This window comes from Pleurodeles waltl, chromosome 1_2 (genome assembly GCF_031143425.1).
Source record: "Pleurodeles waltl isolate 20211129_DDA chromosome 1_2, aPleWal1.hap1.20221129, whole genome shotgun sequence".
Classification (NCBI taxonomy): domain Eukaryota; kingdom Metazoa; phylum Chordata; class Amphibia; order Caudata; family Salamandridae; genus Pleurodeles; species Pleurodeles waltl.
The window spans coordinates 1,359,874,819-1,359,891,883 of NC_090437.1; the positions used below are offsets into that span (position 1 = coordinate 1,359,874,819).

The following is a 17,065-nucleotide window of genomic DNA, read 5'->3' on the forward strand; positions in this document are numbered from 1 at the left end:
CGCTGGCCACAGGTAGGGTGAGGTATATCATTAAGGATACATCATGAGAAGAAGGCATGAGATGTGGAGAGGACAATGGAAGCTACATATGAAGAGAAGTCAGGTGACAGAAAGAAGAAGGAGGTATTAATAGTCCCACATAGTGAAAGCAATGTTGTATAGTTTGCTCTTAACCAGGGCATTGCATGTGTTGTGTAGGCTGAAATAATGCACATTTGAAAGAGAATATTAATGTCCTTATCCTGGAGGTGTTCACCTCTACACACATGGCTACAAAGTCAAATACACACGAGCACCTTCACAACTGTTTTATTAACAATATTTAAAATGAACAATACATTTGAAGAAGCCATTAAGGGTGGAAGAGAGGCTGCTGAGCACAGCATCCCTAGATGTGGCCTTCTCAGGGTGTCAGAAGCAGGCTTTGCTCCCACCACTAGCTCCTCACTTTGCCTTCAGCTGGTTTCGGGGTGCGGTGTATCTGACTCTGGCCCCCAGTCCACTGTCCTGCCGCTTCACCATTTACATTATCATTCGTTGAGAAGCTGGCGGTCCCAAACCTGTGTTACAGGGATAAAAAATATGTTAGGAAAATGTCATGAGAGATAGAAAAAAAGAGGGGTAATGCTGGCATATTGTTCTTAATATTGAAAACAGAAGATAGAAAAGGAATCAAACCAAGCACACATGCAGCGAGCACACAAGCAGCGAGCACACATGCAGAGCACACATGCAGAGTACACATGCAGAGAGCACACATGTAAACAATCACACATGCAGCAAGCACACATGCAGCGAGCACACATGCCGAGAGCACACATGCCGAGAGCACACATGCAGCGAGCACACATGCAACAAGCACACATACAAAGAGCACACATGCAAAGAGCACACATGTAAACAATCACACATGCAGAGAAGCACACATGCAACAAGCACACATGCAGTGAGCCCACATGTGGCGAGCACACATGCAAAGAGGACACATGTAGACAATCACACATGCAGACAAGCACACATGCAGACACGCACACATGCAGCAAGCACACATGCAGACAAGCACACATGCAGAGAGAACATATGCAGAAAGCACACATGCAGAGAGCACACATGCAGAGAGCACACATGCAGACAAGCACACATTCAGAGGGAAGACATGCAGAGAGCACACATGCAGACAAGGACACATGCAGACACGCACACATGCAGCGAGCACACATGCAGACAAGCACACATGCAGAGAGAACATATGCAGAAAGCACACATGCAGAGAGCACACATGCAGAGAGCACACATGCAGACAAGCACACATTCAGAGGGAAGACATGCAGAGAGAACACATGCAGACAAGGACACATTTAGAGAGCACACATGCAGAGAGCACACATGCAGACAAGCACACATTCAGAGAGCACATATGCAGAGAGCACACATGCAGACAAGCACATATGCAGAGAGCACACATGGAGAGAGCACACATGTAAACAAGCACACATGCAGAGAGCACACATGCAGAAAGCACACTTGCAGAGAGCACACATGCAGACAAGCACACATGCAGAGAGCATGTTAACTACAAAATAGTGTATTGCTTACTGGCACACTTCACAGTGCCCTTGCATCTTGTACACGCTTGTTCCCTGTAGAGTGTAGTCACCTGATGTAACTTTGTCATCAGTTTCCCCCTTAACGTAATATAAACCCCATGACTCTGCTGACCCAACAACATGAAACAAGGGTTCCCTGTACTAGCTGGGAAACCCTTGAGAAAGAGATCTAATTGAAAGTTTTCATAAACTACTCTCCTCCCCTCTTTAAGATCACAGGTGACACATTTCACATGAATGTTCTGTTGTCTGTCCTGATGAAGGTTCTCTAATATAATCAATCAATCAATAAATCAGAGTATTTGTAAAGTGCACTACTCACCTGTGAGGGTCTCAAGGCGCTGAGGGGAGGGGGTAATGATGAAATGATACCAGAGAGTGGATAGGTTAAGGATTTGTATAAAATCCGCCCTCAGTAGGTAGATATATGTAAACTATCTGTTTCACTATATACAATACAGAGTCATCACATCTTTTCCCAAAAGTACCACAGAGCCACAGGCTGTGTTGTACCATTATTTAGCTATCATTCTTTGACATATGTTTAGGGTGTTTCATTTGAGAAGGTGATGTATTAAAAAATGAAATCATTCGATTTCCAATATTTTTAATTGATTGAAATCCTTCCAGATAAGGCAATGACCGTGAAAGGGGCCACCCTGGTATGGCTTTGATTTTTCATCTGGCTGATGATATATGAAGTACCATGAGGCTTCATATCAGTGAAAGCATCCTTAATCTGTGATAATGCATCGGGTCGGAATGACTCTACATAACATTAATTTTCTAGGTCCTCAGTGAGATCCTTAGTCGCATTGAAGCCCTGATCCAAGTTTTAGTTCCAGACATGACAAGAGCACACCAAGTGAATGGGTGTGCCAGAATGCCGTGACACTACAGAGCCAAATAAGGCTTTGCAAGATGTCAAAACAAATGATGAACTGTAATTTATTCATTGAAATCCCCAAACATTCTCTTAGAAAAGTATTAATGTAGTTGTCATGGTAACACCATGACTCCCTGAGACCTGGGGCCTTACAGAGTTGTGGAAACAGAACAGAAACTAAGTGAAGCCCTAAAATTCCTCTGTACTTCCTGTTGGATTTGACCCTCTCTGCAGGGTCATCCCATACCCTTTTGCTTTTAACCCTCCTGTTGTGCTAAATTCAATTTTTGATAGCTTTAACACGTCTAGCAAGTGCTAAAGTGCTTGCACTCTCTCCTTTAAAAATTTTTAAATTGGCTAATACCCAATTGGCACAATAAATTTACTTATAAGTCCCTAGTAAAGTGGTACTACAGGTACTCAGGGTCTGCAAAACAAATGCTACTAGTAGGTCTGCAACACGTATTGTGCCACCCACTTGAGTAGCCCTTTAAGACATGTCCAAGGCCTAGCATTGCAGCTCGTCTGTGCAGTTTTAAAGGGCTATTTCGACCTGGCAAAATAAACCTTTACCCAGGCCTAAGCCTTCCTTTTTAATACATGCAAGTCATCTCTAGGGTAGGCCCTCAACAACCCATAGGGCAGGTTGTATTGTATTTTAAAAAGTTGGACATATATTCTAAAGTTTTACTTCTCCTGGTAGTGAAAAACTCTAAACTTTGTTTTTCACTATTGCAAGGACTTCCTCTTCCATTGGGTCACCATATTACATTTCCTACGTGTTAAAGTTTGTTTGGGAGCAGGTAAGAATGTCATGTTTGGTGTCTGAACATTTGTAATTTAAACCTCTCTTTAATAATGAACTCAGATTTTAAGTGACAATTATGAATTTGCTACTTTTAGAAATGTGTTTTTTCATGTCCTAACCCTATGGTGCCTGCAGCCTGTTTTCTGAGTCACGTGACTAGTTGTAGTTGGCAGATGGCCTTTGTGTATTCCTCCCAAACGGCCATACAATAGAGAGCTTGGGTGTTCGCAGGATGGGCCATCTTGACTTGATCGGAGGGGCAGAGCTGTCACCTGTCACATTTGCACTTTAAAGACACTGCCCTAGCTCACACACCAAGAGCCTCACTCTAGCTTGTTACGATTGCAGACAGACTGGGACCAGGGCAGGTGTGCAGACATTGGCAACAGGTATAAAAATAGGACCCTCGGATCCACTCTTAAGTTCTCTCCTGTAGCAGTAGTTGTAATAGCAATAGTAGCAGTAGTAGTAGAGGTAGGATTAGTAGTGGCAGTATTAGCAGCAGTAGTAATAGTAGTAGCTGTAGTGGAGGTAGTAGGAGTAATAGTAGCAGCAACAGTGGTGGTAGTAGAAGGAGTGGTAGAGGTGGAAATAGCAGTAGTACTAGCAGTAGTAGTGGCAGCAGTAGTAATAGTAGTAGTAGCAGTAGTAGTAGCAGTAGCACTGGTAGCAGCAGCAGCATTAGTAGTAATAGCAGCAGGGGAATTAGTAGTAGAGGTAAGAGTAGTAGAATCAATAGTATTAGTAGTAGTAGTAGAGGCAGGAGTTGTAGTATTAGAAAAAGTAGTAGCAGCATTAATACAAATAGTAGTAGTAGTAGAGCTAGTAGGAGCAGGAGTAGGAGCTGTAGAAATAGTAGCAGTAATAGTAGTAGCAGTAGTAGGAGCAGTAGTAGTAGAGGTAGTAGTAATAGTAGCATTAGTATTAGCAGTAGTAGTAATGGTAGTAGTAGCAGTAGTAGTAGCAGTGGCAGTAATAGTAGTAGCAGCAGTAGCAGTAATCATTACAGTAGTGGTATTACAAGTAGTAGTTGAGGTAGGAATAGTAGTAGTAAAGGTCATAGTAGTAGTAGTAGTGCTAATAGTAGTAATAGTAATACCAAGAGTAGTGGTAGTATAAATAGTTGTAACAGTAGAAATAGCAGTAGTAGTAGTAGTAGTAGTAGCATTAGTAGTAGCAGCAGTAATACAAATAGTAGTAGTAGAGGTAGTAGTAGCAGTAGTAGCAGAGTAGTAATAGTGGAAGTAGTAGCAGTAGAGGTAGTAGTAATAGTAGCAGTAGTAGTAATAGTAGTTGTGGTAGCAGAGGTAGTAGTAGTAGCAATGGTGGTAATAGTAGTAGTAGCAGCAGTAGCATTAATAGTTACGGTAGTGGTATTACAAGTAGTAGAGGTAGAAATAGCAGTAGTAGTAAAGGTCATAGTATTAATAGTAGAGGTAATAATAGTAGCAGTAGTAATAGTAGTAGTGGTAGTTGAGGTAGTAGTAGTAGTAGTAACAGTAAAACCAAGAGTAGTGGTAGTAGAAATAGTAGAAGAGGTAGAAATAGCAATAGTACTAGCAGTAGTAGTAGAAGCAGTAGTAGTAGTAGTAGAGGTAGCAGTAGTAGCAGTAATAGTAATCCAGCAAAGCGCCACAATAACGCTGTTGTGGAAACGAGCCAACCGCGGTGTCGTTAGGCGGGTGGGGACTGCACACTTTCTTGTAGATCTGGCCCGTTGTGTTTATGTTTCATGCAACCCCTCTTTTAGACCAAAGCAGGTCGGCACATAAGAGAATGGGAGGGGGTCGCAGACACTATTTGCAGTAATATTAGCGAGCTGCTTCTGTGTTAGATATTGAAAGCATTTCACTATCCCTGAGTATTCGATATAAACATATTTAGCATGTGCATGCATGACTCAGGGACACCTCATCCATATTTTTTTTGCAGTTTTCTATAGCGCTAACTCGTCCGAAGGCATTGAAGCGCTTTACATGAGCACCAGTTACGTAACACAAGGACACATTCATTCTTCGTGGGCAGATTAAGTGATTTTCCCAGAATCACAGGATGTTGAGCCGACGCCGGGACTCGAGCCTGGTTATAATACGGAGTAGGGAGATCGGCTCCACCAAATGGGCAGCTCTCCCACCCACACATCAGTGCCCCCCCCTCACCGTGAGCTCTTCCAGTCCTCTGTCAGGTTTCCCATGGGCTCTCTCAGGATCCAGGTGGTTCTCAGGGTTGGTTCTCCATCAGGCTTTGTGTAGCACTGCCCTGCCAGCATGGTGATGGTGGCTGCAAGAGAGGGGAGCAAGGCACGGTGCGAAAAGGGTTTAATAAAGTGATAGTTGTGTACAACTGCTAGTCCGATCTCACACATCTGAACCTGATTTCATATGCCATAATGGAGAAAAGAAAGCTTTGGTGAAATAGAATATTTGCCTAAGATCAGATATTTTAAGCGGAGAAGCCGGGATTTATCCAGGTTTCCTGGTTTGACTTTATGTAAATCACCCAGTAAATGAATATCGATTTGTCTTCCCTTGTGTTAAGGCTCCACGGGGTCCTTGTGTACAGGCGCTGCGAGGAGGAATGTCTCTCTGCCTTACCTGCCTCTAGGCTCGGCCTGTAGCTCGGGTCCATCACTTACAGACATTATTATATTGACTACAGCTCTAAAGGTGCGTGCAGTCACATTGTGACGTCAGTAGACGTGACCTGTACCTGCCCCTCCACATCCACCTCCATGAGATGCTGACGTCAGTAGACGTGACCTGTACCTGCCCCCCTCCCCATCCACCCTCATGAGATGCTGACGTCAGTAGAGGTGACCTGTACCTGCCCCCTCCCCATCCACCCTCATGAGATGCTGATGTCAGTAGACGTGACCTGTACCTGCCCCCCCTCCCCATCCACCCCCATGAGATGCTGATGTCAGTAGACGTGACCTGTACCTGCCCCCCCTCCCCATCCACCCCCATGAGATGCTGACGTCAGTAGACATGACCTGTACCTGCCCCCCCCATCCACCCCCATGAGATGCTGACGTCAGTAGACGTGACCTGTACCTGCCCCCCCTCCCCATCCACCTCCATGAGATGCTGATGTCAGTAGACATGACCTGTACCTGCCCCCCCTCCCCATCCACCTCCATGAGATGCTGACGTCAGCAGAAGTGACCGGTGCCTTCCCCCCCTCCCCATCCACCCCCCATGAGATGCTGACGTCAGTAGACATGACCTGTACCTGCCCCTCCACATCCACCCCCATGAGATGCTGACGTCAGTAGACGTGACCTGTACCTGCCCCCCCCACCCACCCACCCCCATGAGATGCTGACGTCAGCAGACGTGACCTGTGCCTGTCCCCCCTCCCCCATCCACCCCCATGAGACTCTGACGTCAGCAGAAGTGACCTGTACCTGCCCCCCCCATCTACCCCCATGAGATGCTGACGTCAGCAGAAGTGACCTGTGCCTGCCCCCCCCCCACCCACCTCCATGAGATGCTGACGTCAGTAGACGTGACCTGTACCTGCCCCCTCCCCATCCACCCTCATGAGATGCTGACGTCAGCAGAAGTGACCTGTACCTGCCCCCCCCCCCACCCACCTCCATGAGATGCTGACGTCAGCAGAAATGACCTGTACCTGCCCCCCCTCCCCATCCACCCCCTTGAGATGCTGACGTCAGCAGAAGTGACCTGTACCTGCCCCCTCCACATCCACCCCCTTGAGATGCTGACGTCAGCAGAAGTGACCTGTACCTGCCCCCCTCCCCATCCACCCCCATGGGATGCTTTATGTCAGCAGAAGTGACCTGTACCTGCCCCCCCTCCCCATCCACCCCCATGAGATGCTGATGTCAGTAGAAGTGACCTGTACCTGCCCCCCCTCCCCATCCACCCCCATGAGATGCTGACGTCAGCAGAAGTGACCTGTACCTGCCCCCCTCCCCATCCACCCTCATGAGATGCTGACGTCAGCAGAAGTGACCTGTACCTGCCGCCTCATGTACCTTCCAGGAGATGCTGATGCAGAAGTAACCGGTGCATTCCTTCCCCCCCCACCCGCCCCCATGAGATGCTGATCCCAGCATAAGCCACCTGTGCCCCCTCCAAACCCCGTGAGATGCCAATGTCAGTAGCAGGCAGATTGCGCCCCCTCTTACACACACACATCCCCGTGTCCACGGTCCGGCACCTCATGTTTGGGGGATTTCTGGTCCGGGACTGTCCTTTGTAAAGCGCTCTGCCACTTCTGGGAGCTAGAGCAACGGTAACAAACATCCCAAGAAGAGGAAGAAGAGGTAGGCGGGGAGGGAGTAGAAACAGGGAGAAGGGGGCGCAGGAGGGGCGTGCGCCTCCCACAGCGCCGAGAAGACATAGCGCCGCGCAGTACTCACGTGCAGCGCTGTTCTTGACCGTCACTCCGAAGGTTGGGTTGTCGCCCTGCTGCTGGTATCCAATCAGCACAGACGTCGGGGCTTTGCTGGATGACTGGTAGGTGCCGGTGATGGTCCCGTTGACCCCAAGGCGCATGGTCATCAGGGTGCCATGTTCACTCCTCCAGGACCCCCCAAGGCTGCACTGGAGGGAAGAGACGAGTGTGAGGTCACTACAGACCACAAGAGGTGCAGAGGGCACCAGAGATCATCAGTCACAGTCACATCTTCACACCTCGACCCTCCAACAGGAGCATGACTCTATCACCAGGCTAGACCACCACACAGCAGGGTGCCATGTTCACTCCTCCAGGGCCCCCCGAGGCTGCACTGGAGGGGAGAGGCGATTGTGAGGTCACTATAAGCCACAAGCAGTGCAGAGGGCACCAGAGATCATCAGTCACATCTTCACACCTCGACCCTCCAACAGGGGCATGACTCTATCAACAGGTTAGTCCACCACACAGCAGGGTGCCATGTTCACTCCTCCAGGACCCCCCAAGGCTGCCCTGGAGGAGAGAGACGAGTGTGAGGTCACTACAGACCACAAGAGGTGCAGAGGGCACCAGAGATCATCAGTCACATCTTCACACCTCGACCCTCCAACAGGGGCATGACTCTATCAACAGGCTAGTCCACCACACAGCAGGGTGCGAGTGACGTCATGGGCATACCAACAGGCATAGGTCACAGACATCAGGAAATGCATGACGTTATTGTCATACCAACAGGCACAGCTCAGGGCACAAGTCCTAAAATAGAAGTGGGGGCACTAACCAAGCTGGACATTATGCAAGTGACATCATGGCACGTGACAGCATATGACATCACACACAGAATCACAGGAAGTGGCATCACAATCCATGACCTCACAGGAAGTGTCATCCCAAGACGTGGCATCAGATCTTAACACCGCACGCACATGTTTAGCAGGTCTATCGTGAGTACACGTGACCACATTACAATATTTAACTAATGATATTTTGTGTCGGGGTTGTCACAACCCTGGCTCAAAATCTGGGCCTCAACTTAGAAAATGTATTTTTTTAAACTCTGCCACAAAGAAATTGTCAAGAAGGAGAAATGTGGCAGTAAATCTGTTCTGCTTAATTGGTTGCAAAGTCTGCATTTTAAAATATCTGATGGGGTTAAGGCACCCGCTGCAGAGACCTTTGTGTTCCAACTAGATCTCAGCCAGTACTGATAACGGTAGGATAGCTCTGGAGGTTACACATTTGCTGCAGGGATCTCTGCAGCGCACAGTCCTAGTGTTGAATTAAAGTAGCAGAGAGGGTTAGAGTGTCTTCTGCAAAGCACATCATGTAACATGCAGGGGACACATGTGCATTGTATGTAGCAGGTAAGTGGGTTACTGCTTTTAACACAGAGATCCTTTTGTTACTCGCAGTTCATAAATTGTGATCCTTCTATTGAGCACAGGGAGCTGTGAAGGACATGTGGCTACTATACCTTGTAACCCTCAGTGTCTTACGTAACACATCCTGTGCTATGATTTACACACATGATTTATTGTCAACGCGTAATATGTACGTGTGATGTGAAGCACTCTGACATCCTGCATTGGGATCATCAGCTCTATAGCGCTTTAAAAGAAACAAAATCAAATCGTGATATTTAAATTATTATTTGTGTAAATATTGAGAGAGACCAACACGTCAGACCTCCTTACAGTGCTTGCTTATGTCTCATATACAGAGTCACAGCAGCCTCTCTTAAGCACCTGCAAAGTGACTGCAAGCTGTGAGCCTTTATTTCTCTACATCCCTCCATTGCACTTGCATTTAGGTGTCAGCCCCTCTCGCCTCATAGCCCCCAATCAGGATACTCTAAAAGTTTGCCCTTAACTTCGGCCTTTGTTATGGGTCCAGCTGGAATCTCATAAGGCCCTCCCAACTTCACCCTGCACACTGCTGCTTGAAGGAAAGCAGGCACTGCCGAGTGTGTCCCAGGGCCTGAAAATTACACCTAGGCAAGTTTAACATGATTCTGTGCGGCTCAACCTCATGGCAGGGTAGACTGGGGGATACCCTGTGAAAATAGTGGGTAGACGCCGTCTACTTGCGTGTACTCCCGACTTGTGCCCTGCATTGCTCACAGACACAAGGAAATGCATGACGTTATTGTCATACCAGCAGGCAGAGTTCACAGACATCACAACGCGCCTAAACGTCTATTTCAGCCAGACACATCTTTGTTATGGTCTGTCTCAGCTGTACTAACCTTTGTTATGGTCTGTCTCAGCTAGACATATCTTTGTTATAGTCTGTCTCAGCTGTACTAACCTTTGTTATGGGTTATCACCACTATACACATCTTTGTTATGGTCTGTCTCAGCTGTACTAACCTTTGTTATGGTCTGTCTCAGCTAGACATATCTTTGTTATAGTCTGTCTCAGCTGTACTAACCTTTGTTATGGGTTATCACCACTATACACATCTTTGTTATGGTCTGTCTCAGCTTTACTAACCTTTGTTATGGTTTATCTCCGCTATACACATCTTTGTTATGGTCTGTCTCAGCTGTACTAGCCTTTGTTATGGTCTATCGCAGCTAGACACATCTTTGTTATGGTCTGTCTCAACTGTACTAACCTTTGTTATGGTTTATCTCCGCTATACACATCTTTGTTATGGTCTGTCTCAACTGTACTAACCTTTGTTATGGGTTATCTCCGCTATACACATCTTTGTTATGGTCTGTCTCAGCTGTTCTAACCTTTGTTATGGATTATCTCCGCTAGACACATCTTTGTTATGGTCTGTCTCAGCTGTACTAACCTTTGTTATGGTCTGTCTCAGTTAGTCACATCTTTGTTATGGTCTGTCTCAGCTGTACTAACCTTTGTTATGGTCTGTCTCAGCTGCACTAACCTTTTTTATGGTCTATCGCAGCTAGACACATCTTTGTTATGGTCTGTCTCAGCTGTACTAACCTTTGTTATGGTCTATCGCAGCTAGACACATCTTTGTTATGGTCTGTCTCAGCTGCACTAACCTTTGTTATGGTCTATCGCAGCTAGACACATCTTTGTTATGGTCTATCTCTGCTACTCACACCCTTGTGGCAGCATTTCCTCTACACAGGCACTGGCAGCCAGGATGCTGCAGGAAGTGACAGGGCTTGCCACTAGTGTGTCTGTAGTTGGAGAGAACAGGGAGAACTTAGCAACTAAGAGAATACTTTACAGAGAGGACTTTACAGCTGGAGGAGAAAGAACACTGGAAGAATATTGTCGATATAAAGTTACATAGTCAGGACCAAGCAGAGAACCTGGAAGGCACCGGCGCAGAGTGTGGTCCAAGGTTCGTGGGCAGCAAATAACATGGAGTTTTTGGTAAAAATTGCCTAAAGTGTCTGCGTGGTCCCGTGCTAAGCTGATATCCCTGCCTGCACTGTTTGACCTTAGACAGGTCCCTTTATCTTCCCATGCCCACAATCCCTTGCCCACATAGACTTTGCGTAGCTAGCAGATGGATTTTCTGCATTAATCAGAGATGAGCATTTACACTAAGGAGGTCATTATGACCCCGGTGGTCGGTGATAATGTGGCGGTAGTACCGGCACATTATGACAGCCAGCCCGCCAATATACCATTCCGACCGCCAATGCAATAGCAGCTGCCGGGCTGGAGATAACAATCCCCCGCCCGGCGGCCACTATTGACCCTCCCTACCACTATGTTTTTCTTTGCATTCGCAACGCCACAACAAACCATGGGAGCAGGCCCTACCTAGCTTCCCTGTCACTGATAGGAGGCGCACCCACCCCTCCAAACACTCCTCAGCTGCCCCCCAACCCACCTCCATCCACGATCCCCACCTCCAATCCCCCACCACCCCATTCACGCACACACGCAGACACGCTGTACGCATACTCACACTCACTCACACAGGCATACATGCATTCATTCTTGCACACATCCGTACACACATTCACACTGACACGCAGACATGCATTCACATTTCTATTCATACACGCATTCCCACACATGAAACACCCATGCAAACAACACTACACACACAGTCGCATTCATGCCCACACTCACATATTCATGCACACAAACCCATACACACACACACAACACCCTGTCGGAAACACAACTTTCCTGCATCCAGGGGGTCTTCTGTCAGGGAACAGGACGGGGGGCTGCTACCACCAGTAGAGCCAGCGTGCAGAACACCGCCAGGCTTTATTATTTGTCATAATATGGCTGGTGGCGGTCTACTGGCATGGCGCAGTTGGTGGTAGCAGTGCCACATTAACACTATCCGCCAGTATGGCCACTGCTGGATTTCCACCCTTCTTATGGCGGAAATCCGGCGGTGGTCATAATTTGGCAGACGGATGTTGGCCACGGCAACGGTCTTTTGGCAGCCGTCGCCACAGCGGTAGGCGCCATTTTCCGCCAATCTTAAAATGAGGGCCTGCGGCTTGTCACCCTACAGACTCCTAGGAAGGATTACAAATTTAATATAATTTCAATGTATTTTACCAGTCCATGGGCAGAATCAGCGATAGCCACTAGGAGTACCAGTGCAATGATCCCGGCAAGGCAGTGGAGAGCCATGGTGCTGTCAAAGAAGAACATTCATATGCACTGTGCCACTTTCTTATATACCTCTGCATGTGACATGCGCCACCAAAACATGTCGACTTCCTATAAAAATATGAGTAATAACCTGTTGCGACATGTTGTTAAAACCAGATGATCCACACCCAAGGAATGTTTCATCATATCAGGGGGGAGGATGTATCCTCAACATGGTGTTTTTCTTCAAAATCATGGTTTAAGAGGATGAGACTGACCACCTCCAAATAATGAGCTCTTATCGTGGTGGTGACAGCATAATAGTGTATAAAACGGGGCTGTCCCACACAAGTGCACTTCATTAACACAGAAACCTACATACTGATGAATCATCACTGCTCCACCCTGCCTCACACACGAGCAATGAAACTTGGAATCATTATTCTTTGACGTGCCCATGTGGGTACCGTGTAGTACAGTGCCTACTTGGCAGAGAATCATACGCATACTGAGAAGAACCTTGCACAAGGCAAAATTGTTGTATAGAAGTAGGGTGGAGAAGATTATCCCCCCAGATGCTTAAAATGAGATTTATTTTTTCCTCTTTTTTTATGGGATTCCATCTTCTTCCTAACCACAGTGTTAAGTTCTGTTGAAGAGCAGTAGGAAGTATGATAATTGGTTATTGCTCTTGCAGCATGTTAGAAATAGGGTCTCTAGTTGGCAGGGGTATCCACCCTTGTCCAAGTAGGGACCGCAATCCTATACACAGTAAGTCACACACAATCCAAATTATCCTGTGGCCACCTTCTGGTAGTTTGGCACTGAGCAGTCAGGCTTAACTTAAAAGGCAATGTGTAAAGTATTTGTGCAATCAATTATACAGTAACACAGTAAAAACACCAGAAAAATACACCACTCAGGTTTAGGAAAATAGATAATATTTATCTCAATACACTAAGGTCAAAACGACAAACATCCAATAAGCAAAGGTTTAAAAGAGTCTTAATCCTCACACTCAGTACCTGGTATGGGTCAAAAATAACGATGCATGGAGACTGCAGAGGAAGAGATGCGTGGAAAAAGTTTCTGACGCAGTACAGATGATGCGTTGTTTCTTTCCACGTTGCAAGGGGTTTCTGTCGCTTTTCGGTGTGAAGTCCTGGTTCCTCACTGCGATGGGGGGATATTTTGGCGCCCAGGGACAATGCGTGGAAAATCCTTGATGGGCTGGCAGGAGGCACAGGTGCTGTGTCGATACGGTAGGCGATGAGTCTAATTTTTTAATGCAAGGCAGGCGCTGCGTCGAATTTCCAGTCAGGAAGTCGGGCTCTGTTGTTCTGGTTGGCTGTGCAGTGATTTATCAGTCGCAATGCAGGTTTCACATCGGTTTCGGTAGGCAGTGCATTGAGTTTTTGACTCACAAGGAATTTCCTGAAGAGATGAAGTCTTTTTGGCCCTGAGACTTCAGAAAACAGGAGGCAAGCTCAAACCAAGCCCTTAGTGAACACCTATGGGGAAGGCAGAGTCCTCAGCAAAGTCAGAGGCCAGCAGGGCAGCGGGGAAACAGCAGGGCAGCAGTCCTTCTCAGCAAATCCGTCCAGATGAGTCCTTTGGGCAGCCAGTCAGTTCCTCTTGACAGGATGCAGCTGTAGGTCCAGGAGTGTCTGAGTTGGAGGGGTCAAAGACCCAATTTATATGCCCACAAATGCCTGCAAAGTAAGGGAGACTTCAAAGAGTGGTTTTGAAGTGCACAAGTTCCCTTTTTAGCCCAGTCCTGTCTGCCAGGGTCCTAGTGGGGGGGTTGATTAGGCAATTGCGTGAGGGCAGGCCACTGGCCTTTGTAATGTAAGTGTCAGACCCTCCACCATTCCAGCCCAGGAAGACCCATTCAATATGCAGATGAATGAAGATGAAACCGAGTGGCCTGTGTTTCTGGTTACCTAGGTGAAATGCACAAGGGAGCTGTCAACCAGCAGAGACCAGACATTGATTGGAGACAGGCTGTAAGGCACAGATGGTTTTAAGTGCAGAGAAATGCTCATTTTCTAAAAGTGGCATCTCTTAAATAACAATATAAAATTCAACCTCACCAATAAGCAGGATTTTATATTACCATTCTGGCCATACTAAATATGACTTGGTTATACCTTTCAGATCAGAATCTACCACTCAAAAAGTATACGAGGGCAGTCTTAATATTAGTCTATGAAAGGAGCAGGCCTCACAGTTGTGGAAAACGAACTTTAGAGCTTTTCACTACCAGGATATATAAAACACATATGTACATGTCTTGTCTTTTACCTACATTGCACTCTGGTCTATGGGAGTACCTAGGGCCTCCTTTAGGGGAGACTTACACGTAGAAAAAGAGGATTGTAAGGCTAGGCAAGTACTTTTAAATGGCAAGTCGATGGTGCCGTGAAACTACACACACAGTCCTTACAATGGCAGGCCTGAGACATGGTTGAGGGGCTACATATGTGGGTGGCACAATCAGTGCTGCAGGCCCAATAGTAGCATTTAATTTACAAGCCCTGGGCACATGGAGTGCACTTTACTAGGGACTTTTAAGTAAATCAAATATGCCAATTGAGGATGAACCAATGTTACCATGTATAAGGGAGACAGCATATGCACGTTAGGACTGGTTAGCAGTGGTGAAGTGTGCAGAGTCCTAAAACCAGCAGAAACTGTGTCAGAAAAGTGGAAGGGGGCAGGCAAAAAGTTGGGAGATGACCACCCTAAGGCTGTCAGGCCTAACACAGCACATACAAACTTACAAAATTTGGATCATTGATTGACTGTATGAAGCGCCTACCAAAAGTCTGCATTACCAAACAAATGATTTTAGCTTCTACAAAAAAGCATTTAATGTCCAAAGGTAATGAACTGCAAAGTTTATGGCCCTCCACCAAGAACCATCATCTGCCTTTGATTGATAGAGTATATCTGGGTGTCTACCACAGACACAGGGCAGAAAAGCTTAACTCTGGGAAATGTGTAAAGTATTTATGCAAAACCAAAAAATTCATAATGTCAAAACACCGAACAAGAAAAACAATGCAATCTGAATTTGGGAAAAAGCATAAAAATCCAATAAGGGGAACTAGAGATATGAACTTTTAAAGTTTTAAGTAAAAATATTACCAAAAAAACTCCCACTTAGTGCAAAAGAGACTCTCTGAAAGCAGAAGTCCAGGACAAAAGTGCTGTTTCTGGCTCACCATGATGGAGTGTAGGTCGGACACACCAAGCCATCCCGGTAAATAATTTTGCCTTTTGACTTAGCCTTTTTATGTGGCTCAAAATCCTCCATCAAATTAAGCCAGAAGTTTTATATACAGAAGGTGCATCACAATTGAACACCTTTTCCGTGAGGTCCTCTTGACTGCTCCAGAGGTCTTGGAAGTCAAAAAAATCCCCATTTTCAGGTCTTCTAGAGCAGCTCATCTGGGCCACTTCTAAGTTTCCAGGGAGCTCAGAGACAGCACTTACGGGCCAGGTGTCACTCCAGCAGAGAACATCAGAAGGTCCAGTTGGTACTAAATCTAAGGCCCCCAGAAATGTAGGGGTTGGATTTCTGATGCAAGGACTTAGTTCTATGCAGCAATAATGAATGAGAAAAGCAGTTGGACCACAGCCCGGACACTAGGTCGCTGAGCAATCTTGTGGAGGAAATGTTTTTAGATTACTATCAGTCCCTCTAGGGGAGTTCAGGGACACACTAGCAATCCAATTGAATAACACACTTAAGGAAAGCACTGAGAAATTGGGTAAAGTAGTTTAACATGTTAATTTTAAAAACAGTTAGGCATATAACAGTCTGCCAAAACATGCTAAATGTTCCTAGCGTTGTTAATCCCAATGTTATTTCCATGGACGTGAATTCAACAAAATGCCATGGGTAGCGGAAGTGACATGCCATGCCCTTTGACCTCCACTTTCACTCACACACTTACTTACACATACACACACAATTACACATACACACACCCTCTCACATAAACACACTCTCACCCACAAGCATGCATACAACATACATTTAAAAGTGTTTTGCTTATCTCAGGACCCAGGAAGGGTCATATTCCAGATAATTACACTCCGCTTGTTATTACACTAATAATGAATATAGTGATTCACTATCAGTGTAAAAAAGAATGACAGAAAACTAGGAAAGTGGGGTCTCAGCTGACATCTATGAGGACTAGCAGCCCTACGGTAAGGCTGTCATTTCTTGGTGTGGGGTAAGCTTCAATCCAATGACTAAAGATACAAACAATCACCAACACATACCTCAATCCTCCACGCAAAGGCATCTCAATAAAATCCATCTGCATTCTGCTAAATGGACCTCCCGCTCTTCCATTGTGGCTCAAACTAACCACAGTCCGTTTTCCTATGTTCCTCTGCTGACAGATGATCCAACAATGGCAAACTGCTTCGGGTACCTGTCTAAATTTTGGATTGAACCAAAACTGCTTAAATGTTTGAATCATGGCATCCCTTCCAACATGTGCTTGGTCATGATAATATCTAGCGATTTGAGTCAACAAATTGTTTGGTAAAACCACTTGTCCCTCTCAGAACACCCATACGTCATCCTCACGCTGAACACATTTCAATTTTAACTAAGATTTCTTTTCACCCTTGTCAACATTATCCTGGAGCGCTTTCAATTCTTCCAAAGTATCTATGACATGTAGTGCATAATTGGGCACGTTTCTTCTTCCTCAGGTAACAATTCTCATTTGTCTATGAACGATATACAGTTCAATGTGAAAAACC

General features: G+C 46.1%; 1 protein-coding gene across 1 annotated transcript; it reads right to left on the reverse strand.

Moving 5' to 3' along the window:
* Positions 1–293: 293 nt before the first annotated feature.
* On the reverse strand, positions 294–12,351 carry LOC138296359 (avidin-related protein 4/5-like). Its single transcript, XM_069235425.1, has 4 exons — positions 12,242–12,351; positions 7,689–7,872; positions 5,461–5,581; positions 294–560 (listed from the first exon to the last, which is right to left on the reverse strand). The coding sequence occupies exons 1-4, from the start codon at positions 12,335–12,337 to the stop codon at positions 437–439; spliced, it is 525 nt and encodes a 174-aa protein (XP_069091526.1). The 5' UTR covers positions 12,338–12,351; the 3' UTR covers positions 294–436.
* Positions 12,352–17,065: the final 4,714 nt, after the last annotated feature.

Excerpts from the sequence above, each read along its gene's own strand:
- LOC138296359 (XM_069235425.1), bottom strand. The coding sequence starts at position 12,337 with ATGTTCTTCTTTGACAGCACCATGGCTCTCCACTGCCTTGCCGGGATC. Across the intron at positions 7,873-12,241 it reads CTGATTCTGCCCATGGACTG|TGCAGCCTTGGGGGGTCCTG; the intron begins GTAAAATACATT and ends TCTTCCCTCCAG. Across the intron at positions 5,582-7,688 it reads GGTCAAGAACAGCGCTGCAC|CCACCATCACCATGCTGGCA; the intron begins GTGAGTACTGCG and ends CCTCTCTTGCAG.